At 47.3% G+C, this 20,908-nt stretch overlaps 1 protein-coding gene across 4 annotated transcripts in view; it reads left to right on the forward strand.

The window, feature by feature from the left end:
* Positions 1–11,905: 11,905 nt before the first annotated feature.
* The window catches only part of ATOSA (atos homolog A), a 42,645-nt gene continuing 33,642 nt past the window's right edge, over positions 11,906–20,908 (forward strand). For 2 of the 4 annotated variants that reach the window (XM_077317802.1, XM_077317799.1), the window contains exon 1: positions 13,550–14,950. Coding sequence is in view for 1 of the 4 variants with exons in the window: in XM_077317799.1 (XP_077173914.1) it covers positions 14,716–14,950 (235 nt within the window). In the remaining 3 variants the exon portion in view is untranslated. Of the gene's footprint in view, positions 12,098–13,545; positions 14,951–20,908 lie in introns of those variants that run through there. The other 2 variants (XM_077317803.1, XR_013227416.1) reach the window with 2 other exon arrangements.

The raw sequence follows: 20,908 nt of genomic DNA on the forward strand, positions 1-20,908 counted from the left end.
AATTAGCAAGCTGAGAATTGGCAGAGGGGATGGCCACTTTGGGGGGGAGCAGGGCAGGGGGGCTACAGGGAAACCTGCTCTGTGGAGGCCCTGTTTCCATGGCATCAGCAACCACACTGGCAACGGGAAAACCACACGAACCTGTTCCAGTCTGGAAACCAACAACAGTCTCCACGCTTTTTTTTCCTACACAAAGATTACCTCACTTCAGGAAAAGATGTAACATATGAAGCCTTTCCCTCCTACTCCGGCTCACGAATTCCACCGGGTGATTAATAGAATCGCTGTTTGCTTGGTGATTAATCACTTGAGCGACAGTCCTCCTATGAACCATCTGATATTTTATCGACTCGAGGGACGGGTAAAAAAAAAAAGAAAGAATCCAATTTCAGGCGAGCACCCCAAGTACGAAACGTGCCGTCTCTTTGAAAACGCATGTTAAAAAGTGATTTAAACGTAAAAGGGATGCCCGTGATTAATGAACGTTTTGACACGAAAGGGCATGCTAAGAAGCAAGGTGGGCAGCCAGGAATACTAGCCATACATGCTGTAGTGCTAATGGGATCAATGCCAGCCGCAGATGGGGAGAAATCTAGACTCCGTGGTCAAGCTGGAATAGATTGTTCTTGACTTGGTATCTAAGGAAGTGAGCGTTCACACGGAAGCTCATGCCTTGAATAAAACTTTATTGGTCTTAAAGGTGCCACTGGACTCTGAATTTGTTCAGATTGTCCTTATGTTGTCAGTAGTGGAAAGTACTCTCAAGTCACTGCTGAATTGTACAGGCCCCTCATAAAGTTTTCAAGGCAAGAGAGGTCTTTGCCTGTCTCTGCGTCTCGACCCCGGGCTTCCCTGTTGGTCTCCCATGCAAATACTATTCAGGGATGACCCTGCTTAGCTCCCCAGGTCTGATGAGACTGGGCCAGCCTGGGCTATCCAGAAAATTCATTCCACACGTATTGGATAAACTGCACTTCCAATGAACTTCAGAAGCAGGTTTTCCTGTTTCGCGCAAGGAAACTGACTTGCCAAAGCACATTGAAACTCCATTATCCAACATGCGCGAAATAGGATGTCACACAAGACTGGCACAAATATCCCGAGAATGGTTTCAGGTGGGTGGCTGTGTTGGCCTGCAGTAAAAGAGCAAAATTCAATTCCACTAGCACCATAAAGAAGAAGAGTTTGCTTTTATACCCCGCTTTCCACTACCTGAAGGAGTTTCAAAGCGGCTTACAAACACCTTTCCCTGCCTTTCCCCATAACAGGCACCCTGTGAGGTAAATGGGGTTGCGAGAGCTCTGAGACACATACTCTGTGCGAACAGCTCAGTTAGGACAGTGACTAATCCAAGGTCACCCAGCTGGCTGGATGTGGAGGAGGAGTGAAGAATCAAATCTGGCTTGCCAGATTAGAAACTGCTGCTCCTAAGCAGTACACCAAACTGTCTAAGACTAAGATGATTCCCAGGGGTGGCCAAACTGTGGCTCTCTAGATGTCCATGGACTACGATTCCCATGAGCCCCTGCCCTCACTGTTCTAGAGTGACACAATATCCCCACTGATCTTCCTCCCCTCCTGAAATTCTGCTTTTCCCAAATCTCTCTCCCAAATCTGTAGGAAGTTCACCAGCTGGGATTGAAAGCCCTGTTTTTAGCTGAATTCTGGAAGTTCAGGTCTTGATGTGTGATCCTTGTCTTTTTCTATTGCCATTTCTAGGAGCAGTTCTGCAGTTTTTCCCACCCAGGCTCCATTCCCAACCCTGGCCTGCTGGCCTTTACATATTAACCAATGTGGAAATAAGTCCCTTGCTGTCTCCAGTGCAAAGTCCGTTCTAATGGAGTTTGTGTGAGCCTGTGAGTGATTAGAGTGTGGGTCAAGGCTTTTTTTAGTCGGCTCTCTATGGAATCAACCACCTTTGGAGGCCTGACCTCCCAGGCTGTGGCCACACAGCAAACATTTGATTTCAACTTGCTTTCAAAGTGCAGATGATTCCACATTCCCTCATTAGAAAGCAAAGCCCTCCCTGAGGCATGTGCAGTAGGGGTCCCAGCCTCCCGGTGGGGCCTGGGGACCCCCTGGAATTAGCGCTCCTCTTCAAACTACAGAATTCAGTCCTGTAGTAAAATGAGTTAACTGGAACCTGATTAGGAGTGCAGGGAAACTCTGAATTTGTTCTTTTTTCCTTAGGTTTTAGTTCCCTAGGTTTCGTTGCCATAAAGTTGTCTTCTGCAGCTCCTGTGAGTATGTAGATTTATTGCCCCCCTCTTGAGATTACAAAAAGCTCCCCTAGAGAAAATGGCTACTTTAGAGGGGGGACTCTGTAGCATTATAATTCACCGAGGTGTCATCCCCTCCAGGGATGCCAGCCTCCAGGTGAGTCCTGGGGATCCCCTAGGATTATACCTCATCTCCTGACTAAAGAGTTCAGCTCCCCTGGAGAAAAGGGCTGCATTACTCCACTGAGCATTCCAGGTCACTGATGTGATGATGTCACTTATTATGTCACACTGGTGACAAGGACTGAACCATTTTCATCCCCCCCCCTGCTGGCCAGTTGATTGGTGGCTGGGGGGGGGGGAGAACGTGCCTGGCAGCGGTGCGTCTGACCACCCTAATTCATATGCCCATCTAGTCCAGGGGTGGCCAAACTGTGGCTCGCCAGGTATCCATGGACTACGATTCCCATGAGCCTCTGCCAGCAAACAGCATGGCAGGCACTCATGGCAATTGTAGTCCATGGGCATCTGACGAGCCGGAGTTTGGCCACCCCTCATTCTAGCCCATTTTCATTTTGTCCTTCCTCCAAGGCGCTTGAGTTAGTGCATCTGACTCTCCCTTTCCCCCATTTCATCCTTGCAACAGCTATGTGAAGTAGTTTACACCAGGGGACCGCGTGTGACCGGCCCGGGGTCATGCAGTGAAGTTCATGGCACTGTCGGGATTTGAACTCGTGTCCTAGCCCAACCCTGTAACCATTGCGTGATGTTAGCTGCCTACCTGATCAACAGAACGGATGTTTCTGGGGTTTTTTCTCCCTCCCTCCCGACCGGAGGCTTCTGCACGGAAGGCGTCCAACTGTCCTGTTTTCGGACTCACCTTTCCTCGCAGCTTTTGTTCTAAGAAGCGCTTGACCTTAATCTCCTGCTCTGTGAACGGCTCTTGAGCCTTGGCCTGATTCTTGATTCCCACTTCAGGCTTACCCCATGTACAGCTTTCCCTCAGGTTCCCCTCCCGGACTGCATTGGTTTGTGGGAAGACTTCCTCACAATGGCATTGTGGGATTTCCTGGTTGGTTGTGCTGCAGGTTTCCCCAAATCTGTTTTGATAGCATTCCTGAAGGGTCATATCTGAGGTAAATTTGGGGGGAGTTTGGCTCAGAAACTGTGGATTAGCTCAGCTTTTCCATACCTGGTGCTATTTCCCTTCACAGATTCTTTCTTTCTTTCTTTCTTTCTTTCTTTCTTTCTTTCTTTCTTTCTTTCTTTCTTTCTTTCTTTCTTTCTTTCTTTCTTTCTTTCTTTCTTTCTTTCTTTCTTTCTTTCTTTCTTCCTTCCTTCCTTCCTTCCTTCCTTCCTTCCTTCCTTCCTTATTTTCCTTCCTTCCTTCCATATCCATATTTTCCTTCCTTCCTTCCTTCCTTCCTTCCTTCCTTCCTTCCTTCCTTCCATATCCATATTTTCCTTCCTTCCTTCCTTCCTTCCTTCCTTCCATATTTTCCTTCCTTCCATATCCATATTTTCCTTCCTTCCTTCCTTCCTTCCTTCCTTCCTTCCTTCCTTCCTTCCTTCCTTCCTTCCTTCCTTCCTTCCTTCCTTCCTTCTCTTTCTTTCTTTCTTTCTTTCTTTCTTTCTTTCTTTCTTTCTTTCTTTCTTTCTTTCTTTCTTTCTTTCTTTCTTTCTTTCTGAGCCAGTGTGGTGATATGGCTGGCCTAGGATCTGGGAGTCTCACATTCAGATCCTTGCTGTGTCATGGAAGCTTGCTTGGTGACTTTGCTGATACTCGCAGCCTTGCCTACCTGACAGGGTTGTTGTAAGGATAAATGCAGAAGAGAAGTTCAACGTAAGCCATTCTGGGCCACACTAGGTGGGGTGCAAATTAATTTTCAAACCTGTTTCTGCTGTGCCCTAACTCTATAACATGCTGCCTTCCTCTGTAGAGCCTTCCTTGGTGGTCACTCTTCTGACCTTGTCTAGTTTCTGAGATCTGATGAGACCAGGCTATATACTATGATGCCTTCCCTCCTAGTAATTATTTAGACATTTATGCCCTGCTTTGCTCCCCAATGGAGACCCAAAGCAGCTTACCTCATCTTCCCTTCCTCGCTGTCATCCTCACAACACCCCTGTAGAGGTAGGGCAGTTCACTCAAGTGAACTTCCATGGCAGAGGAGAGACTCGAACCCAGATTCCAGTCTAATACTCTAACCAAAGTGCCAAACTAGTTTTCCAGTAAACAAAGAAGTAACTTCTTTAAAAAATTAAGAGCTCAAAACATGTCATTCCTGGCCATGGCTTAATTCAGAACTGACTCACTTGTAATATTATAAATTCTTTTGTTTCGATGGGTCCAAGCCCGGTTTGGATCCATTGGAAAGTCATCTTAAAGCCTCTCACGTCAGAAGTAGTTCCACTTCTTTGTCTTCCACTTCTTTGTCTTTTTGGATGGCCGATAGGCAGAACAACAAAGCTATTATTGTTTTTAAAGTAAGGCCTGTAAAAACATGACATCTGCCAGTGTGCAAAAGTCCTCTGTCTTTTGTGCATTTCGGCGGCACGTCATCCTTCCTACCGGTTACACGTCAGGCTTCCGTTTTGAGTCAGGATCCAGCGATGCGCTTTGGCGCATGCCAAAAGGGCAACCGAAGAAAGCACACAGTGTCTGTGCCGACATTTTGGTTCGGAGCCACGAGAAGGAAGCCACATTTGGCCAAGGAGGAGTAGCAACGTGAAAGCCATCTGTCAACGCACGTTGGTCCATCCGAATTCCGGAAAGAAATATGACGTCGCTGATGATTCTCAAAAAAAAGTTATTTTGCTTCAGCCCTCGAGCGCATCTTTATAAGACTCCTTCTGAGTTTACCATTCTTCTTCCCAACAGCGCTCCATGGAAGGTTGATCGTATGGCGAAAACTGTAAAGGGAGAAGAATGTATGTCTTCCTGTAATAATTCCAGATGGGGTAAGTGTTTTAGTCCTTAGCAGCAAAATAAAATAGGCCAGTAGCATTGCGAAGACAAACTAAATTTATTCCAACATAAAGTCCTGTGTGGCCCAAAGACGGCACATACCTGACCTTTGGGAGCCTGTGGGCATATTTCTAATTCTGACATGGCATGGTGGATGCAGAGGGATGCCAATACTCCCAGGCTCTGCTCCCCCACCCACCGATAATCAGAAGTAGGAGAAAGGTCCAGACAACATTGCTTGCAATGTGGCAACATTACTTCCTGTACATACAGGAAGTGATGTCATCACATCAGTAATGTTTTGGCAACACTCTGGTGTTTGGGCAAAAACTCTATGGTGGAAACCTCCTATAAAATTTTCAGACAGGGGATTTCTCTAGTAAAGAGCCAATCTTCCGGGTTCTCCTCATCCTCTTAGCAGTGAAACTAGCTATTTTGGTGGGTATTACTGTGGGCCTTGACCATATGAAACCAAGTTAATCCATACAATGGCAGCAATTCCTGTACTCACAGTGCACCAAGCCGTATTCCCCTCCCCCCTTGGCTCACATTGAATGGGGGGCTTCCGAGAAATACCAGGGCCATGATGTAGAGGCAGGCAACGGCAAACCACTTCTGAACATATCTTGCTTGGAAAACCCGATGGAGTCGCCAAGTATGGTCATCAGAAGAACCCTACAACACCCGGCAGGTGGGAGAGACAGCTTCCTCCCTGCATTTATAGGAGCACCTCAGTTCAGCCTGACCTCTGAGACGAGACCTCACTTCAACCCCTGGGAGATGAGAGGGACCGGTGGCAGGTACAAAGTCTGGCAGGCTGCTAAGGAAAGCCAGAAACGTGTGCACGGCTGATAGTCTGCATATTGTCTTTGTTACTCAAGTCTAGGAGCATTAACCTTGAGCAAACAGAGCAAAGAGCCATGGGCCGAGAGTTGGACCGTGAACAAAACGTTAATCCCAGCGGCACAAATTTGTCCTCCCTGGAGACAAACCGTTCCATTTTAAAGGTCTGCGAGACTTTGATGTCGGCTTTAAAAAAAAACACCCCTCTTTGACGGCCTCAAACCTGTCCCCATGGTGTCAGTGGAAGACAATTTGGGGGTGGGAGGGTGGAATCTATCAATGCACGTGAAGCAAAAGGTTATCAGAGTGACCTGGACATGAAACCGCTCAGCAATGCCAAACTACTCAGCAATGCTAACAGTGTAGAGTTATAGGCTAAGTTCATGGGCTAGGAAAGGTGCAGTTCTGCTTAGGATGGCACGATAAATGACTCACGAGAAGTCACCTTCCCTGGAGGGCCAGTACAATCGAACACTCAGGTCACATTCAGATCCCTATTTAATGTAAGGTATTCTCCCTTGTATTCTCTATGGTCTTCCCAGTTGCAATGTATGGCTTTGAAAGTTGGACCATAAGGAAGGCCGAGCGTCAAAGAATTGAGGCTTTTGAACTCTGGTGCTGGAGAAGACTTACTTACATGCCCATTTCTCTGAAGGAGCATGCTACCACTCCCAGAGGTTCTCGAAGCCTGAAAAGTATTTTAGGGGCTCATCCATAGTCAAAGGTTTGAAAAAGCCTGCTCCGGATCGACTCTATAACGCAGGGGTGGCCAAACTGTGGCTCTCCAGATATCCATGGACTACAATTCCCGTGTGTCGCCGGAACCGACAGGCTTAGGGTAATTGTAGTCCATGGACATCTGAAGAGCCACAGTTTGTCCAACCCCTGATTTAAAGAGTTTATGGGCTGTTAGATAAATTTCTTGGCTGTAGTCGCAGTTCCCTTTTTAGTTAACTCTGATTAGCAATATTAGGAGTCTTTTTGGTTTGTTTTTGCATGGTGAGGGGCTAAGGAATCAGTGTTGACATTGATTCGCAGATTTGTGTTCCTTGCAGCTCGATGCTTTTATGGCTATCACACATTTGACTCCATTGTCCATCACACTCTAGGTCAGGCTTTCTCAACCAGGGTTTCATGGAGACCCAGCCTTTCGTTCTAACCTACCTCACAGGGTTGTTGTTATGTCAACAAAATGTACGGAGGGAGAACAATGCCGGAAGTGGCTGAGGTTCCCCACTAGGTAGAAAAGCAGGGTATAAATCTCTAAATCAAAGAAAGGGCTTGAGAGACGAGCCGGTTGGCAAGGTATTTAGCTGTATGAATTGTTTGTTGTGTGAACCTTTTGTGATCCTTAAAGGTAAAGGTAAAGGTATCCCCTGTGCAAGAACGCCACTTTTGGAGGGTGTGAACTGTGCTTGAGACATCCAGAAGTACAATCACCTATATTCATGTGTCTGTAAATTCTTGTTGCTCTTTGAGATCCTTTTTCTATTTGGGGGGAACGATGCTTTTGTATTCTGCGACATCCCGGCGCAAGGCCTTAGGATCCATAATCGTGCAGCAAGCTGAGAACAATTGCACAGCGTGACACGTCCTGAATTGCTAGGCCATTTAAATATCAAAGCGCTGCTTCTGTCACCCTCTATGGGATTATTATTGCTCACCTCTGCATGTCTGACTGGAGAAATGTGGCAGGTTTCTTTGTTGAGCAACCCGCTTGGTTGCGGATAGCTTATTCATTCGGAGAACCCTGGTCTTAGGGAGGCATCGTTTGGGCAACAAGATTGGGGGGAAACTATCAGAAACTCTAAATGGAAACCGAAGATATTGTTACAGCTGGTGGCCTCAACCATTCTTAGATCAAGATAGGCGGCCCTGTTGGTCTGTCCACAGCAGTAGAAAAGAATAAGTGCCCAGTAGCATCTCAAAGACAGTAGCATCTTAAAAACAAACAATCTGAGGCAGGGAAGGAGCTTTCTTGAGTCACTGCTCACTTCTTCAGATCTGAAAAGAACAGGAGCCCCGGAGAACTTGGATATTTGGGCGGGTGGAACTTGATGACCGTGGGATTTGGGGAAGGGTTGGACTTGAGTGGGGTATAATGCTATCTACCCCATCTTCCAAGGTGACCTTTTTCTGCAGGTGAACTGAGCTGTCGTCCGGAGATAGTCTTGATAGTGTTGATACTATGAAACTCAACCCTGGGCCAGTTACTCTTTCTAACCCAGCCCTGCTCATCTTTTTTACCCTTGAGAAACCCCTGACCTCCAGAAACCACAGAAATGGCAGGATTGTGTGGAATATGATTGGGGAAGCAGAGCCGTGGACACGCCCATCTGGAGCCCCGCCCCTCCAAGCCCATCATTGGCCATTTTGGGAGGGGAGGGAGGTTAACATGGCCATACATGGTTATATCACCTGATAAGTGTTTAACACATTTTAAATATGTATATAAAAATAATTCCATCCATTGGGCTGTCCAGAGACCTCAGTGTTCCACAAAACCTTGGCGGAGAAAGCCTACTTTAACCGTAACTCCATGTACTAGCTTCCCCCACAGAGAGGTGGTGAAGATACGTGGAAGAAAGCACATCCCTGAGCTCCTTGAGGGAAGGGCAGCAGGAATGAAATGCAGTAAATAAGCCCAAAGCTATTAGTCCGGAAGGGCTGAAGGACAATAGCCCTAAATTAGGGGAACTGGGTGTCCTTGGTGAGCACGCCCTGGGACTATGACGAGGCAAAACGTCCTGTCTTGGAGGGTTTTTGTAACCCGCAGCAACCGGTAATAGCTGGCGTGAGCACCTGATGCACATGGAAACCTTTGGGGAAGCAGCTTTCAAAATCACCCTGAGATTACATAAAGTCTTGCACAAGCGGGAGTGCGCAAAGGGCTGTAGAAAGCAGGACTCGGGCAAGGGTGTGTGACACAGCGCTAGGAGCAATCACCTTTCCCCCTCAGGGTGCTTTGGATCCTGTTCCTGTGGGCAGAGCTAAACCTGTTGGGAGCAAGAGGAGGGCAGATTTGGAGAAAAGGAGGTCAACTGGATCCATCCTGAAAATCCCAGTGCCCAAGTTGCGGGAAACAAAGAGAATTAACAGGGAAAGCAGTCTGAAGGTGCTAAAGAAAAGAGCCGTCTTTCCCTTCTCTCTTTTTGTTCTTTTCAGCTGGCGAACTAGTGAAGGAGAGCCTCCAGGGTGGAAAGAACGGAGGTCTGAATTCTGGGTCATGTAAAACTCACCGTAGTTGCTTCTGTACACAGGAGCAGTGGCTCAGGAAAGCTCTTACCCTGCCACAAATTTTGTTCGTCTTTAAGGTGCTTCTGGACTCTTATTGTTTCCATGGAGGTAGGAGGGTCAGAAAGAGTAAGTTTCATAGTATCTACTTAAACCTATTTCCAGGTGTCAGGTCAGTTCACCAGGAGAAAATGGTCACTCTGGAAGATGGACTATATAGCATTATACTCTTCCTTCCTTCCCAAAAACCCACGGCCGTTAGGTTCCACCCCACAGGTATTTCCCTACCTGGGGCTGGCAACCCTAGTTCTTCTGTCATTTACATGGACCCAGCTGGACTGCGATGGACACAGAGCAGACTGTTAACAAAAGAAGCATAAAACCGGTGGGAGAGGATGTGAAACCTCTCTGAATATTCAGTAACAGATATGAAGATTGCCAGTCCTCTGGCAAAGCAGTTTTTAGCAGAGGCTCCTGTGAGAAGCCGCAGAGTCGGCGTTTGTATGCAGATGACACTATACATTTGGGCTCATTTTTGGCTGGGAGTGGTTTGACCAGGGAAAGTCCTTGTTCCTCTTTTACAGGTCTATGTACACAGTCTGCTAATTCACCTGTGGGTTTGGGAGTGGTGGGCCACGCCCACTATGATGGGATCCTTGTCTCTTTTAAGAGGATCTTGTTTTTCATCTTTGCTCTGCAATAGGAAGGAAACACGACCTTTTTTGGAACGTTTGTCACAAAGGACACCAGGTGGGACTTGGGGATCCCTCATGATTACAGCTCATCACTGGACGACAAGGTGGGTAGCTGCGTTAGTCCATCCATAGTAACAGAATAGAGCAAGAGTCCAGTAGCACCTTAAAGACTAATAACAATTGTGCAGGGCTGGCTTATCCACATAACATGTGCTAGGGGCTCTGCACTTCCACCCCCCACCCCCCAAGATGCCTCCTCCACCTCCTGTAGCCTGTAGTGAAATGTAAAAGTTTTGAAACATAAATTACTATAGCCATAAAAAAAACCATAAAATACAATTAGCCAAGGTAGGGGGGATCCCCACTGTGAAAAAGACCAGTATAATCCTGGAGCAGAAATGTCAGCACAAGTCAAATGAAAGTTATACTTTCTAGGCAAATTTCAAGCAATGGGTTTAGGAGGGCGTATTTCTGTTTAGGATTGTGCTGGCGGTCTCTTGGGAAGAGCGTCTTTGGAGCTAAGAACAAAGATGGCGATAAGTGGCAATAAATTATTATTTCAGTCTGTATAAAGACCGCTGATGTCTAAAGAGAGGACTAACAAAGGGTGTGGAAGAAGAGTTGGTGTTTTATAGCCTGCTTTCCATGGCCTGAAGGAGTCTCCAAGCGGCTTACAGCTGCCTTCCCTTCCTCTCCCCACAGCAGACACCCTGTAATGTAGGTGGGGCTGAGAGCTCCCTAGCAGGACTGCTCTCTGAGAACAGCACTATTAGGACTGTGACTAGCCCAAGGGCACTTGCATGTGGAGGAGTGGGGATTCAAGCCCGGCTTGCCAGATTAGAAGCTGCCACTCTTTGGCACTATACCACATTAAAACAGGCTTGGGAAGATGCGGGTATCTGTGGAGGAACAGTTGAGGTACATAGGTACAGATTCCTGGGTAAATCTTTCCTGGGGAGTCCTGTCTCCTTGTGTAGGGAGGGAACGGCTGAGTATCTTTTTCTGTATGGGGTGAGGAGGAGCGGCTGCCTTCCAGATCTTTCAGAAGGGGGTGTAGTCACGTTAGGTTTTTGTTTGGTTCTTTTGAACCAGGACAACTAAGACCCTTATGGCACCTGAAATCCCAACAGATTGATTGTGGCATAAGTTTTCGTGGGCAGAGGGAGGCATGAAGCACGCGCCTCCGTTGACAGTTTCCAAAGAAAACACTTCACGCCTCTGACAAAGCGGGTTCTGCCCCACTGCAAGCTTGTGCCACAATAAATCTGTTGTTGTTTTTAAGCGTTTGAAGGGAGTTTAACATCAGCTAAGCACTGGAGCAAGATTTACGTTCTGTATGATGACAGGTCCACCATTAGGTCACCATGCATTTGGCCAAAGGAACATGGCCGGATGTCCCTTTTCCCCCTCCCAGAGGACAATTCCTTTGAGGAAAAATATCCAGGATCTGCTGCTATCCAGTAAAATAAAACAGAACCCCCCCCCCCCCCCCCCGTGGCACCTTGTGAGACTAACATTTATCCCAGCATAAGCATTTGTGACTCAGAGCTCACTTCATCCAATGGAGGGAGGCATTTCTGCTCCGGAGGCATTTCTGCTTAAAAAGAAAAAAAAGAAAAAGCAAACAACAGAAGGGTTGGGGGCGATGCTACCAAGAGAAGCCAGTTTAAAACAAGATTAAGTCAAGAGAGCCAATCAGTCACAGGGTAGATGAGGACCATTCCCAACCGGATAGATAAGCAAAGTAGGGTTAACAATACATGCAGTCAGGTCTAACCTAGGAAAGGGCAGGGTGAAATAGGAGAAGCAGATCGAATGAGAAAAGTGTAATGGTATGGTAGCCACAATAGCTCATTCCTTTGGAATAGACTCCTTGGGAAGGTGAGGGGGATGCTGTGTTCTTTGGAGGCTCTGTAAAGCCATTTTTTTGCGGGGGGGGGGGGTGTTTACAGGCCTTTGATGGAAGATAGAAAAATGGTCATTCAACATTTTTTGGATTTGGCAGCACCGAAATCCACCCAAATGTGTGTCTGTGTTCGGATACTCTTGGAGTGATATTTGGATACTTTTGGGAGGATAACCTGTCACTGAAGAAAGAGCTGAGCTCTGTCTGCACTCTCAGCTGTAGCACCGCCAAGGTGAGTTGTGTTTCTGTTTGAGTCGCAGCTCCTGTTGTCAGCTCTGGATTGTGAAATTGCTGTGGATTTTGTGGGCCACAGCCTGGGGTTTGGGGAGGGGAAGGACTTCAGGTGGGGTCTGGAGGTCAGTTGTAATTTTACTTATTTGATTTATTAACTCCCCCTCTCAGAATTCAGGCTCTGGGAGATCTCTTGCCACATCCAGGAGACTGAAAGTACAAAATGGGGTACACAGTCCTTTCTAGGTTTTCGAAGAAGAGCTGATTTTTATGTCCTACTTTTCAGTACCTAAAGGACCCTGAAAGCAGCTTACTATGGCCTTCCCTTCCTCTCCCTGCAACCCTGTGAGGCAGATAAGGCTGAGCCAGCTTGGGAGCAACTGTTGCAAGATTGTGTCTTGCCCAAGGCCACCCAGCTGGCTGCACATCGAAGGGGGGGTGGGAATCCAACCTGGCTGGCCAGATTAGAAGCCACTGCTCTTAACAACATGGTGTAGCAGCTACTCTGCAATAAAACAGTGAAGATAATCCCTGCGGCATGAATGTTATCGAGAGGCCTGTAGGCACTTGTGCAGTCAAAGGTTTTTGTCCAGGGTCCACTGAGGAAGTGGCCACAGGCTTTACCGGTTTGTTCCTTGTTAGGATTTGGTTCTTTCCAGTGGCATTGGGACAATGACACTTAAACTTTGCAGTGTTAATTGATTTTCGTTGCATTGATTTTCGCTCTATATTCCCTGTCATGTAAGAAGATCACAGTCTGACGAAGGGTGCTTGCACTTGAAAGCTCATGCCTTGAATAAATCCTTGTTGGTCTTAAAGGTGCTACTGGACCCTGATTTGTTTTGTAGTGTTAAGTTTGCGCTTTTGGATAAACTTTTTTCTATATTGTTTCGTTTCCTACCTAGTTGCATTGTCATTGTGCAGCGGTCTTTCTCCTTCTGTGCAACAGCAAGGTTATGCGTACATTTTAGTGATAGGCATGCAACTGGGCAAGTGCCAGTTCTGCTCCCCCCCCCCCGTGTGTGTATTGTTGTGTGTGTGTGTATTGTTGTGCTGCTCTTTTTGGCTCTCGAGGAAGACGCTTCCTGGTTCCAGCCGTCCCGCACACATCGGGCGATGCACTCGAGGAGCAATTTCCCAACCGCACAAGCACGCGGGAGAGCGCATTACCCCGTGGGTGCGGATCGGGCCCTCAGCGTGCAGCCGCGTCGCCCCGAACCGACCCAAACAAAAAAGTGGCGACTCTCGTAGCAGGCCCAAGTTTGGAGGAGCCGGCCTTCGGTTGCCATCCCAACCGAGCTCCGCCCCGAAACGGGAGGCCGGGTCGCGGGCGCAAAAGGCGATTGGCCGCCGCGGGGCCACGTGTCCCCCCCGGCGCGCGCGTGTGTCCTTTTCCTCTTTTTTTTTTTGACAGACCCGGGGAAAGAGAAAGAGAGAGGGGGGGGGGGGCGCGCGCGGGCAAGCGAGGCCAGGCGGGCAGGACGGCCGGGCAGGCGCCAGTCTCCCAGGCCGGGCCCTAGCGCCGCCGCTTTCTGCAGCCGAGGCGGGGCAGAGCTCCCCTCCCGGCTGGAGAGCGCCCAGGAGGGGACTGAGTCAGCCGCCGCCGCCGCGGAGGAGGAGGAGGAGCGGCCAGAGGGACGAGGGCACGGCGGAGTCATGGAAAACACCCCGCCACGGCCGCCGCCGCCGCCGCAGCCAGGGCAGGAGAGGCGGCGGAAGAGGCGGCTTTGTGCTTAGGCGGAGGAAGGGAAGGGAAGAAGGGAAGGGAAGGGAAGGGAAGGCGGCTGCGGCCCCTCTTTCTCCACAGGGCGATGAGGCGGCCCCGGGCGAGGCGAGGGCCTGAGGGGGCGACCCCGGCCTGAGGCGGGAGAGGAGGGCGCGGAGGGCAGGCAGAAGAGAGGAGGAGGAGAAAAAGGAGGAGAGGAGTCGCTTTCGTGGGGCGATGAGGCGGTGAAACTCCCCCGTCGCTCGCCATTTCTCCCTCACTTTCCCTCCCTTCAACCCCCGCTCCCCGCTTCCCCCGCGCGGGCGAGGCTCCCGGCTGCCGGCTCCCGCAGGACGCGTGAAGGGCGGTTCAGACGTTCGCGCTCGGCGCGTGCTGCTTGCGGAGCCCCCTCGAGGCGGGGGTGTGGGGCAGCGCCGCCTTCGCAGTCTCCCCTCCTCCCCTCCTCCCCGCCTCCCTTTCCCCCTAGACGCGGACAGATTTAGCCTGACAATGAGCCGCCCGCGTCTGTCGCGAGAGGGTTTTATTTAGGCTAGACGGGAGCCGAGGTTTGGGGGGAGGAGGAGGAGGGGGAGGGGGAGGGGGAGGGGGAGGAGGGGAGAAGAGGGCCAAGCTCTGCCCCTCCTGGCCGCCTCTCGAACAGGTACATGAGAAAGCAATGGAGTCCAGCTTGGGTTGACGTTGCCTAGACTAGAGCTCTGGGTTGGATTGGGGCTGGGGGAAGGCTTGGGGGGTTCGTGTCTAGCTTTTGTTTTCTGAGCTTTTACCCCGGCAGGTTATAAATAGACCTGTGCAGAGGCCGTGTCAAGGAAGGACAAGTTCCAGAGCGAGAGAGACTGGCAGTGTTTAGCCCCCTCTTCCCAGCTGACACTGCTGCTGTTTTGCCCCTGCAATGAATGCCCAGAGGAGGCCTAGGTGCTACGTATTCTTGTCGGCGGTTCAGGGATAAGGGCTGGATTTCGCCTTTATGGTTCCTACAAAAGAAGGCCGGAGCAAGCCTAGTCGGAGGCGGCATCGGTGAGACACGACGCGGCAAGGGTAGGGGGGAGAAGACACTCCACCGAGGTGTCCTTACTGAGAACTGTGTAGGGGAAAACAACACCACCGGACTGAAAATGAAGCCTGACAGAGGTAAATGAATTTTTAAAGTCTTTCCATGTACCTTGGCCAGTCCCGGAGGATTGAGAATGGATTTGGAGGGGGTGCCGTTTAAATCTTCTGCATTCAGTCTCCTCCGCTTTCTTGTGAGGCTGGACTCGATCAACAGACTGTATTGTTTGAAACTTTCTTTTCGAAAGCTGCTGTGTAAATCGCTGCCTTGACTTAATCAAGGCAAGAGCTGGGATTTAGACACTCATTGTGGAAAACACCCTTTGCCCTGGGAGACGGTGTAGTTTAAATGCCAAACCGTGTTGCGCTATTATCATTCAGTTGCAACATATAAAAATAAATAAATAAAAGAAGCCTCACGGGTTACAGTCAGCTCAGGATTGGCAGTGTGATCTCCCTGTGTATGGAAATTAGAAACCCAACTCCCGTAAAACAGCTAAAACTCATCCTGTTACAATTTCTCACTTGCATTTCTGGTAGAGTCCTAAATGACTATACCTGTTTTGTGTGTTTGTGATGTGCTTGTGACTAGAGGATAAAATAAATGGGTCAATTGGTGTTGTGTTTAGACCTTGTTTTTGTGAAGGTTGCTTTTGCCACTTAAGGAGTTGGTGCGTTGTTGACTTCTGGCTTTAAATAATCGTTATTTATTAGATTTTTATACCGCCCTTCCATACGGCTCAGGGCGGATAACATATAGCATCACGGGGGATACATGGAACGGCCTAACATATAACATAGTCAATACATCAACAATAGTCAATACCTTTCACCTTATATATTGCTATATCTCACTATTGTAACCAGTTTGGAAAATAACTTTTTAAATAATGCCTCACAAATTGCAGCAGTGAGCAAGCTCCCATGCCCCCCCTCCTTTTTGTTGTTGTTTATGCATGTGTAATTCCATAACTTGAAGCACGTATACAGTCCTGGTATGTGAATCGCTTTTGGTATGTAAGGCATTCTTTACAAAAACATTATGATGCATCAAAAAGGGGGAGGGCTTTTTTAGTCATTGGTCTGTTGGGCAGCTATTTTTAGCCTGTTTTTATATTCAAAATACTTTACATTCTATAGTACATCTCTTAAGTATGTGGTATTATTTGAATGTGTGCAAGAGGATATGCATCTTGCCAGTGTTAGAATTGCTTGGGGATGTACATTTGACAGCTATTTCTTGAGTGCTTTAGGATTTCACTTACACCATCCCTTTGCATGCTCACCTGAGAGTAAGCCCTACAATACTTGTGGTATGAATCTCTTCCAAAATTATTAATGCATTATTTGGCTATAAAAGCCGAGAACCTTAGTTACTTGGAAATACTAAGCCCAATGACCTATGTGGGACTTAGTTCTGAATAAATATGCCCAAGATCATGTTGCAAACAATGCACTAGGAGAATTTGGCTTGCAAATATTGAATCTCTGGTTAAATATCTGAATAGCTTGTAACTTTCTTCACTGCCCTGAACCTTGGAGGTGTTTGTCCAAGATTCTGATAAACAACAGCACTTTACGCTTTGAGAAGGCAGTAACATTTTCCTAGTGACACCGCTATAGAATAGTCAGTCTGTGTACCTTAGTGCAGGGGTAGTCAACCTGTGGTCCTCCAGATGTCCATGGACTACAATTCCCATGAGCTCCTGCCAGCGTTTGCTGGCAGGGGCTCATGGGAATTGTAGTCCATGAACATCTGGAGGACCACAGGTTGACTACCCCTGCTAGTGGGAGAGAGAGGACCATGTCTGAATCCTTTGTGTGTGGAAACCAACTGGGTTATTGATTTATACTGTATTATCTCAAAGCCTTGCGTGGCTTAATTTTAGTAAAACGAACAGCAGTAACTTATATTGTTTATCAGAAAGCAAAGTTCCAGCATTCAAAAGTCTGCAGCTGTTTATTTGGTAAGCAAATAAACTGCAATTTTATTGAACAGTGTTATAAAGCTCAACTGCTCCTGTTTTGTTATGATATCTACAAAGAGTTACAGCATTTGGCCTGATTGCCTCAGTGAGCTTGCAGATGCTTTTTTCTTCTTTTTTTTTGGACAGCCAAAATCATGCAAATGTTTTCTTGTGCCAGTTTTCTGCACAGCAGCTGCAGCAGTCAAGTGTGCAGTCACCTGCTTCCATTAGTTGCAAATTAATAGCAAAGGATGAGCAGAGCTTTGAACTGAACTGCAGTACAATCTGTGAAGGACTGGACCAACAGGAAGGAAACTATTTTGCATTAGGCTGTAAAAAAGACATGTGATATCTGTACTTCGTTTAAATCATCTTGATTTGGTTCATCAAGCCTTAATAACCAATACCCACTTTGTCTTTTCCTTTGTAACTATATCCTTGCACCTAGGATACCTTGCACCTTGCATCATATCAACTGGACATTAGGATAGGGAAAATAGGTGCCTGCAGAACGGAATTGCGCCCTCATGATTCTATTCAACGTTGGTGTTGAATTGGATTGCTTCCTTGTTCAAATGAAAAGGGGGCATGTCATCATTTTGCGTTTAATAACTGATGACAGCGTCTTCGTGGAGCTCTCTGCAGAAAAGACAATTTGGTGGAAGAGACCACAATTTGGCTCTGAAATAAAGAGCATCCGCTGCGATTTTCAAAGCATGCAAGAAAACAAACAGGAATAGTCTGCAGACTTGTTTCTTTTTTACTTATCTGTAAGCTAAAAATGTGTCTGGAGGATTCTCTGGTGAAGTAAGGCATTGGTCTCAACTGCAGTTGTTTATTGGTTGAAGTCTAAAAATGTGAAAGCCTGAAACAATATAATCCAATATAATATAATCCAGCATGATGCCCACACAGCATGCTTCCAGGCTCCACTTACTGCTGGGTTTTTTTCCACCTCATTGGAACAGGAAGTACTTCCGAAGAACCCAGGAAGTATCACCTTTAGGACTTCAATGAACATCAGTTTGGAAATAGCTCTCCCCACTATGCAAGGAGGATTGGCTTGGAATCTCCCCAAACGTTGTGTTTGTACGCTGCCCTGGTGGCTGCTGCTCTTGCTCAACATTTCAAAAGCAGCCCTTGGTATAATCCCTTGTTCTTGATTTCCTGAAATCAGGTGAAGGCACAATCCAGCAGAAGTTCTGAACAGGAGCCTAGTTGTTCAGTCGAAATCAACAGCTTTAAAAATGATTTCTTAGGCAGCGTTGTCTCTTTCACCTTGAATCAAGTGACTGCTTTTCTTTCTGCCTAAGAATAATTGACACCTATATGATTCCTGAGTCTCTGGCATGGGCCTCCTTTTATAACATGCACAGAGCCCTCCACTCTGTAGCCCTGTACTATGTTCCCCAGACCAAGGCCTAAACGTCATCCGGTTGTGATGATTACCTGTAGCAGTGCATAACTGTAGCAACACAGTTTATAAACATAGGAGTGATTTCCTTTGCTATGAGGAGGGCAAAAACTCCCAAGTCCCTGGCCAAATGCAACCTTATCCATCTTCCTTCAAGGCCCTAACCTTCCCAGTATCCCACAGCCAGGGTCTGAAAGGCGGGATGGATGGTAGGGCAGAACTTTCAATTGACAGAGGCATAGTTGCTCTAGAATCATAGAGTTGGAAGGGGCCAAACAGGCCATCTAGTCCAACCCCCTGCTCATAGAATCATAGAGTTGGAAGGGGCCACACAGGTCATCTAGTCCAACCCCCTGCTCATAGAATCATAGAGTTGGAAGGGGCCATACAGGCCATCTACTCCTGGGAATTGTAGTCCATGGACATCTGGAGGGCCGCAGTTTGACTACCCCTGGTTTAAACACTAGTCCCTGAAATTTGTGTTGCTGAACCGCAGTGATGCCTTTCATCTAATTTTATCACCTACAAAACAAAGCAGCAACGCTGTGGCACGGTTTTGTAATGGCTGAGTGTAGACTAGAGTACTCTTGTAAATGGCCAGCTCCCTAAATCTCTGTGGCTAACATAATAAAACTGTGTTTTTGTAATCAGTAATTATACCAAACAGCTTGTGAGCTGCAGGTGATGCTACTTCCTGTTTAGCCAGAGCAGCAGTTCTGAAAATGCCTAAGTTGTGCTTCTGGTTATAGATGTCACAGGTAAATGTAGGGAGGAGACAATACACAATAAACTGGATGTGATGCTGCTTCCTGTTGTAATAAGGAAGCTGCTCTGGCTGTTTTTCTGGCTGTGGGATCATGTTGCTGAAGGATATGAAAGAGCGAGACCTATAGTGTTTGTTGGAAGTGTATCTGTGACTTCTTAATAACCTATGTTTAAAAAAAAGAATTCAGATTTAAATCTTAGTGACAGGTGGTACAGACAGCAACTTGGGAGTCTAGCCTTAATCTGTGGCTATTTTTGCAATTCTAGTATATTGTGTGCAAATAAAAAGGAGCTGTTTACTCAGTTGTATATAGGGACAGAATTTCCTGGGGTTTTATTTTTGTAATCGATTCTAACCCTCCTGTGCTCAGCCAAGTAAGGTTGCCTGCTTATAACTAACCTTATTACCGGCAATCAAAGATTAAGCGGAATCTAAATAAATAGATCACAGCTGTGGCAATAATGGGTGGAAAATTGAAGGAGCTTTTATGTGCAGGACAACATCCTTCAGCACATGCAAGAGGCACCAACTGTGTGCTAATGTTATCGATCTGAAATATGCTTTTTTGCGGGTCTCTGAAGCTAAAGTGCTATAGCATGGATTTTATTTAAATGTTTGGGGCGGATTTCTTTCCATCTCCACCTAGTAGTGGGTCTGAGTTGTGTGACTGTTCGTTGTGGCTTCATGTTGAGGACTAGCCTTATCAACAGCTGGGTCGATAGTGATGGACTTTTCACTCTGGACCTTTCACTCTATTCTGTGTTCTGGGGTGTACTGTATTTTCTCTAAAGCAAAATACCTTGACATTAGATCAATACATATTTTCCCACTGCCTAATTTTAATTTAGATTCTCAAGTCTTGGAGAAAGTAAAGGTCCTGAAGCAGCAGGGATAATGCTTGGGTTGAAGACAAAGGAGGAGCAAACCCTTTGTGGGAATATGTCCTATAAATGGCCCTTTCTTATGCAGGTCACTTATTTAAGGAAGGGGATTGCGGGGGGGGGGGGACATCTTCCTTTAGGGCAGCTTTCATTCTAGTCTGGAGTATCCTGTGGCATGGTTTGGACATAATGACCAACCGTGGTTTGCTGCAGGAACCTTGGTCTTCTGTATTTTTCTGAAATTAATAATTTCAACTTTTGTAGCACAGAATCGCTAGGTGTTATAATTGAACCCCGAATTGTGGCTTGTCCTCCTCTCCAGAGTAGGGTTAGAGCCAGCTTGGTGTAGTGGTTAGGAGCGCGGACTTCTATTGTGGCGAGCTGGGTTGGATTCCCCGCTTCTCCCCACATGCAGCCACCTGGGAGACCTTGGACTCGCCTCAGCAGTGATAAAACCGTTCTGACCGAGCAATAATATCAGGGCTGTCCCAGCCTCACCTACCTCACAGGGTGCCTGTTGTGGGGAGAGGAAAGGGAAGGCGAATGTAAGCCACTCTGAGACTCCTTCGCGTAGAGAAAAGCGGTACAGAAGAACCAACTCTTCTTCTTAAACTGTGATTTTGCATTCTGGTTAAGGGGGAAATGAACAAATTGTAATGGGGGGTGTTTATATATTAAGAACAAGCCACAGCTTGCCAATAAAGTGTAAGCAATCAGCCTTTACGCCTTCCTGGGAGGGATGTACCCCAGTGGTGGAGGATTGGGGGCCGCCTAATCAAAGCTGGTTTGTTCATATTCTGAAAATGTTGATTGAATCACTGTGCATCCCAATCACAAGCATTTGATCTGCCATATTGACTGGCCAAGTTTATAGGACATCAGGCTTTGGATGATCATTCTACTAAGTTATCATTCTACTAAGGCTTTCTGCAGCTTAACCTACAGAAACCAGGAGGGTGGTGACCAGAGATGGGGCTTTGATGGTGGGGCTTTGGAAGGCCCTCTGGCTTG

Source organism: Paroedura picta, chromosome 18 (assembly GCF_049243985.1).
Source record: "Paroedura picta isolate Pp20150507F chromosome 18, Ppicta_v3.0, whole genome shotgun sequence".
In the NCBI taxonomy this organism is placed as follows: Eukaryota; Metazoa; Chordata; class Lepidosauria; order Squamata; family Gekkonidae; genus Paroedura; species Paroedura picta.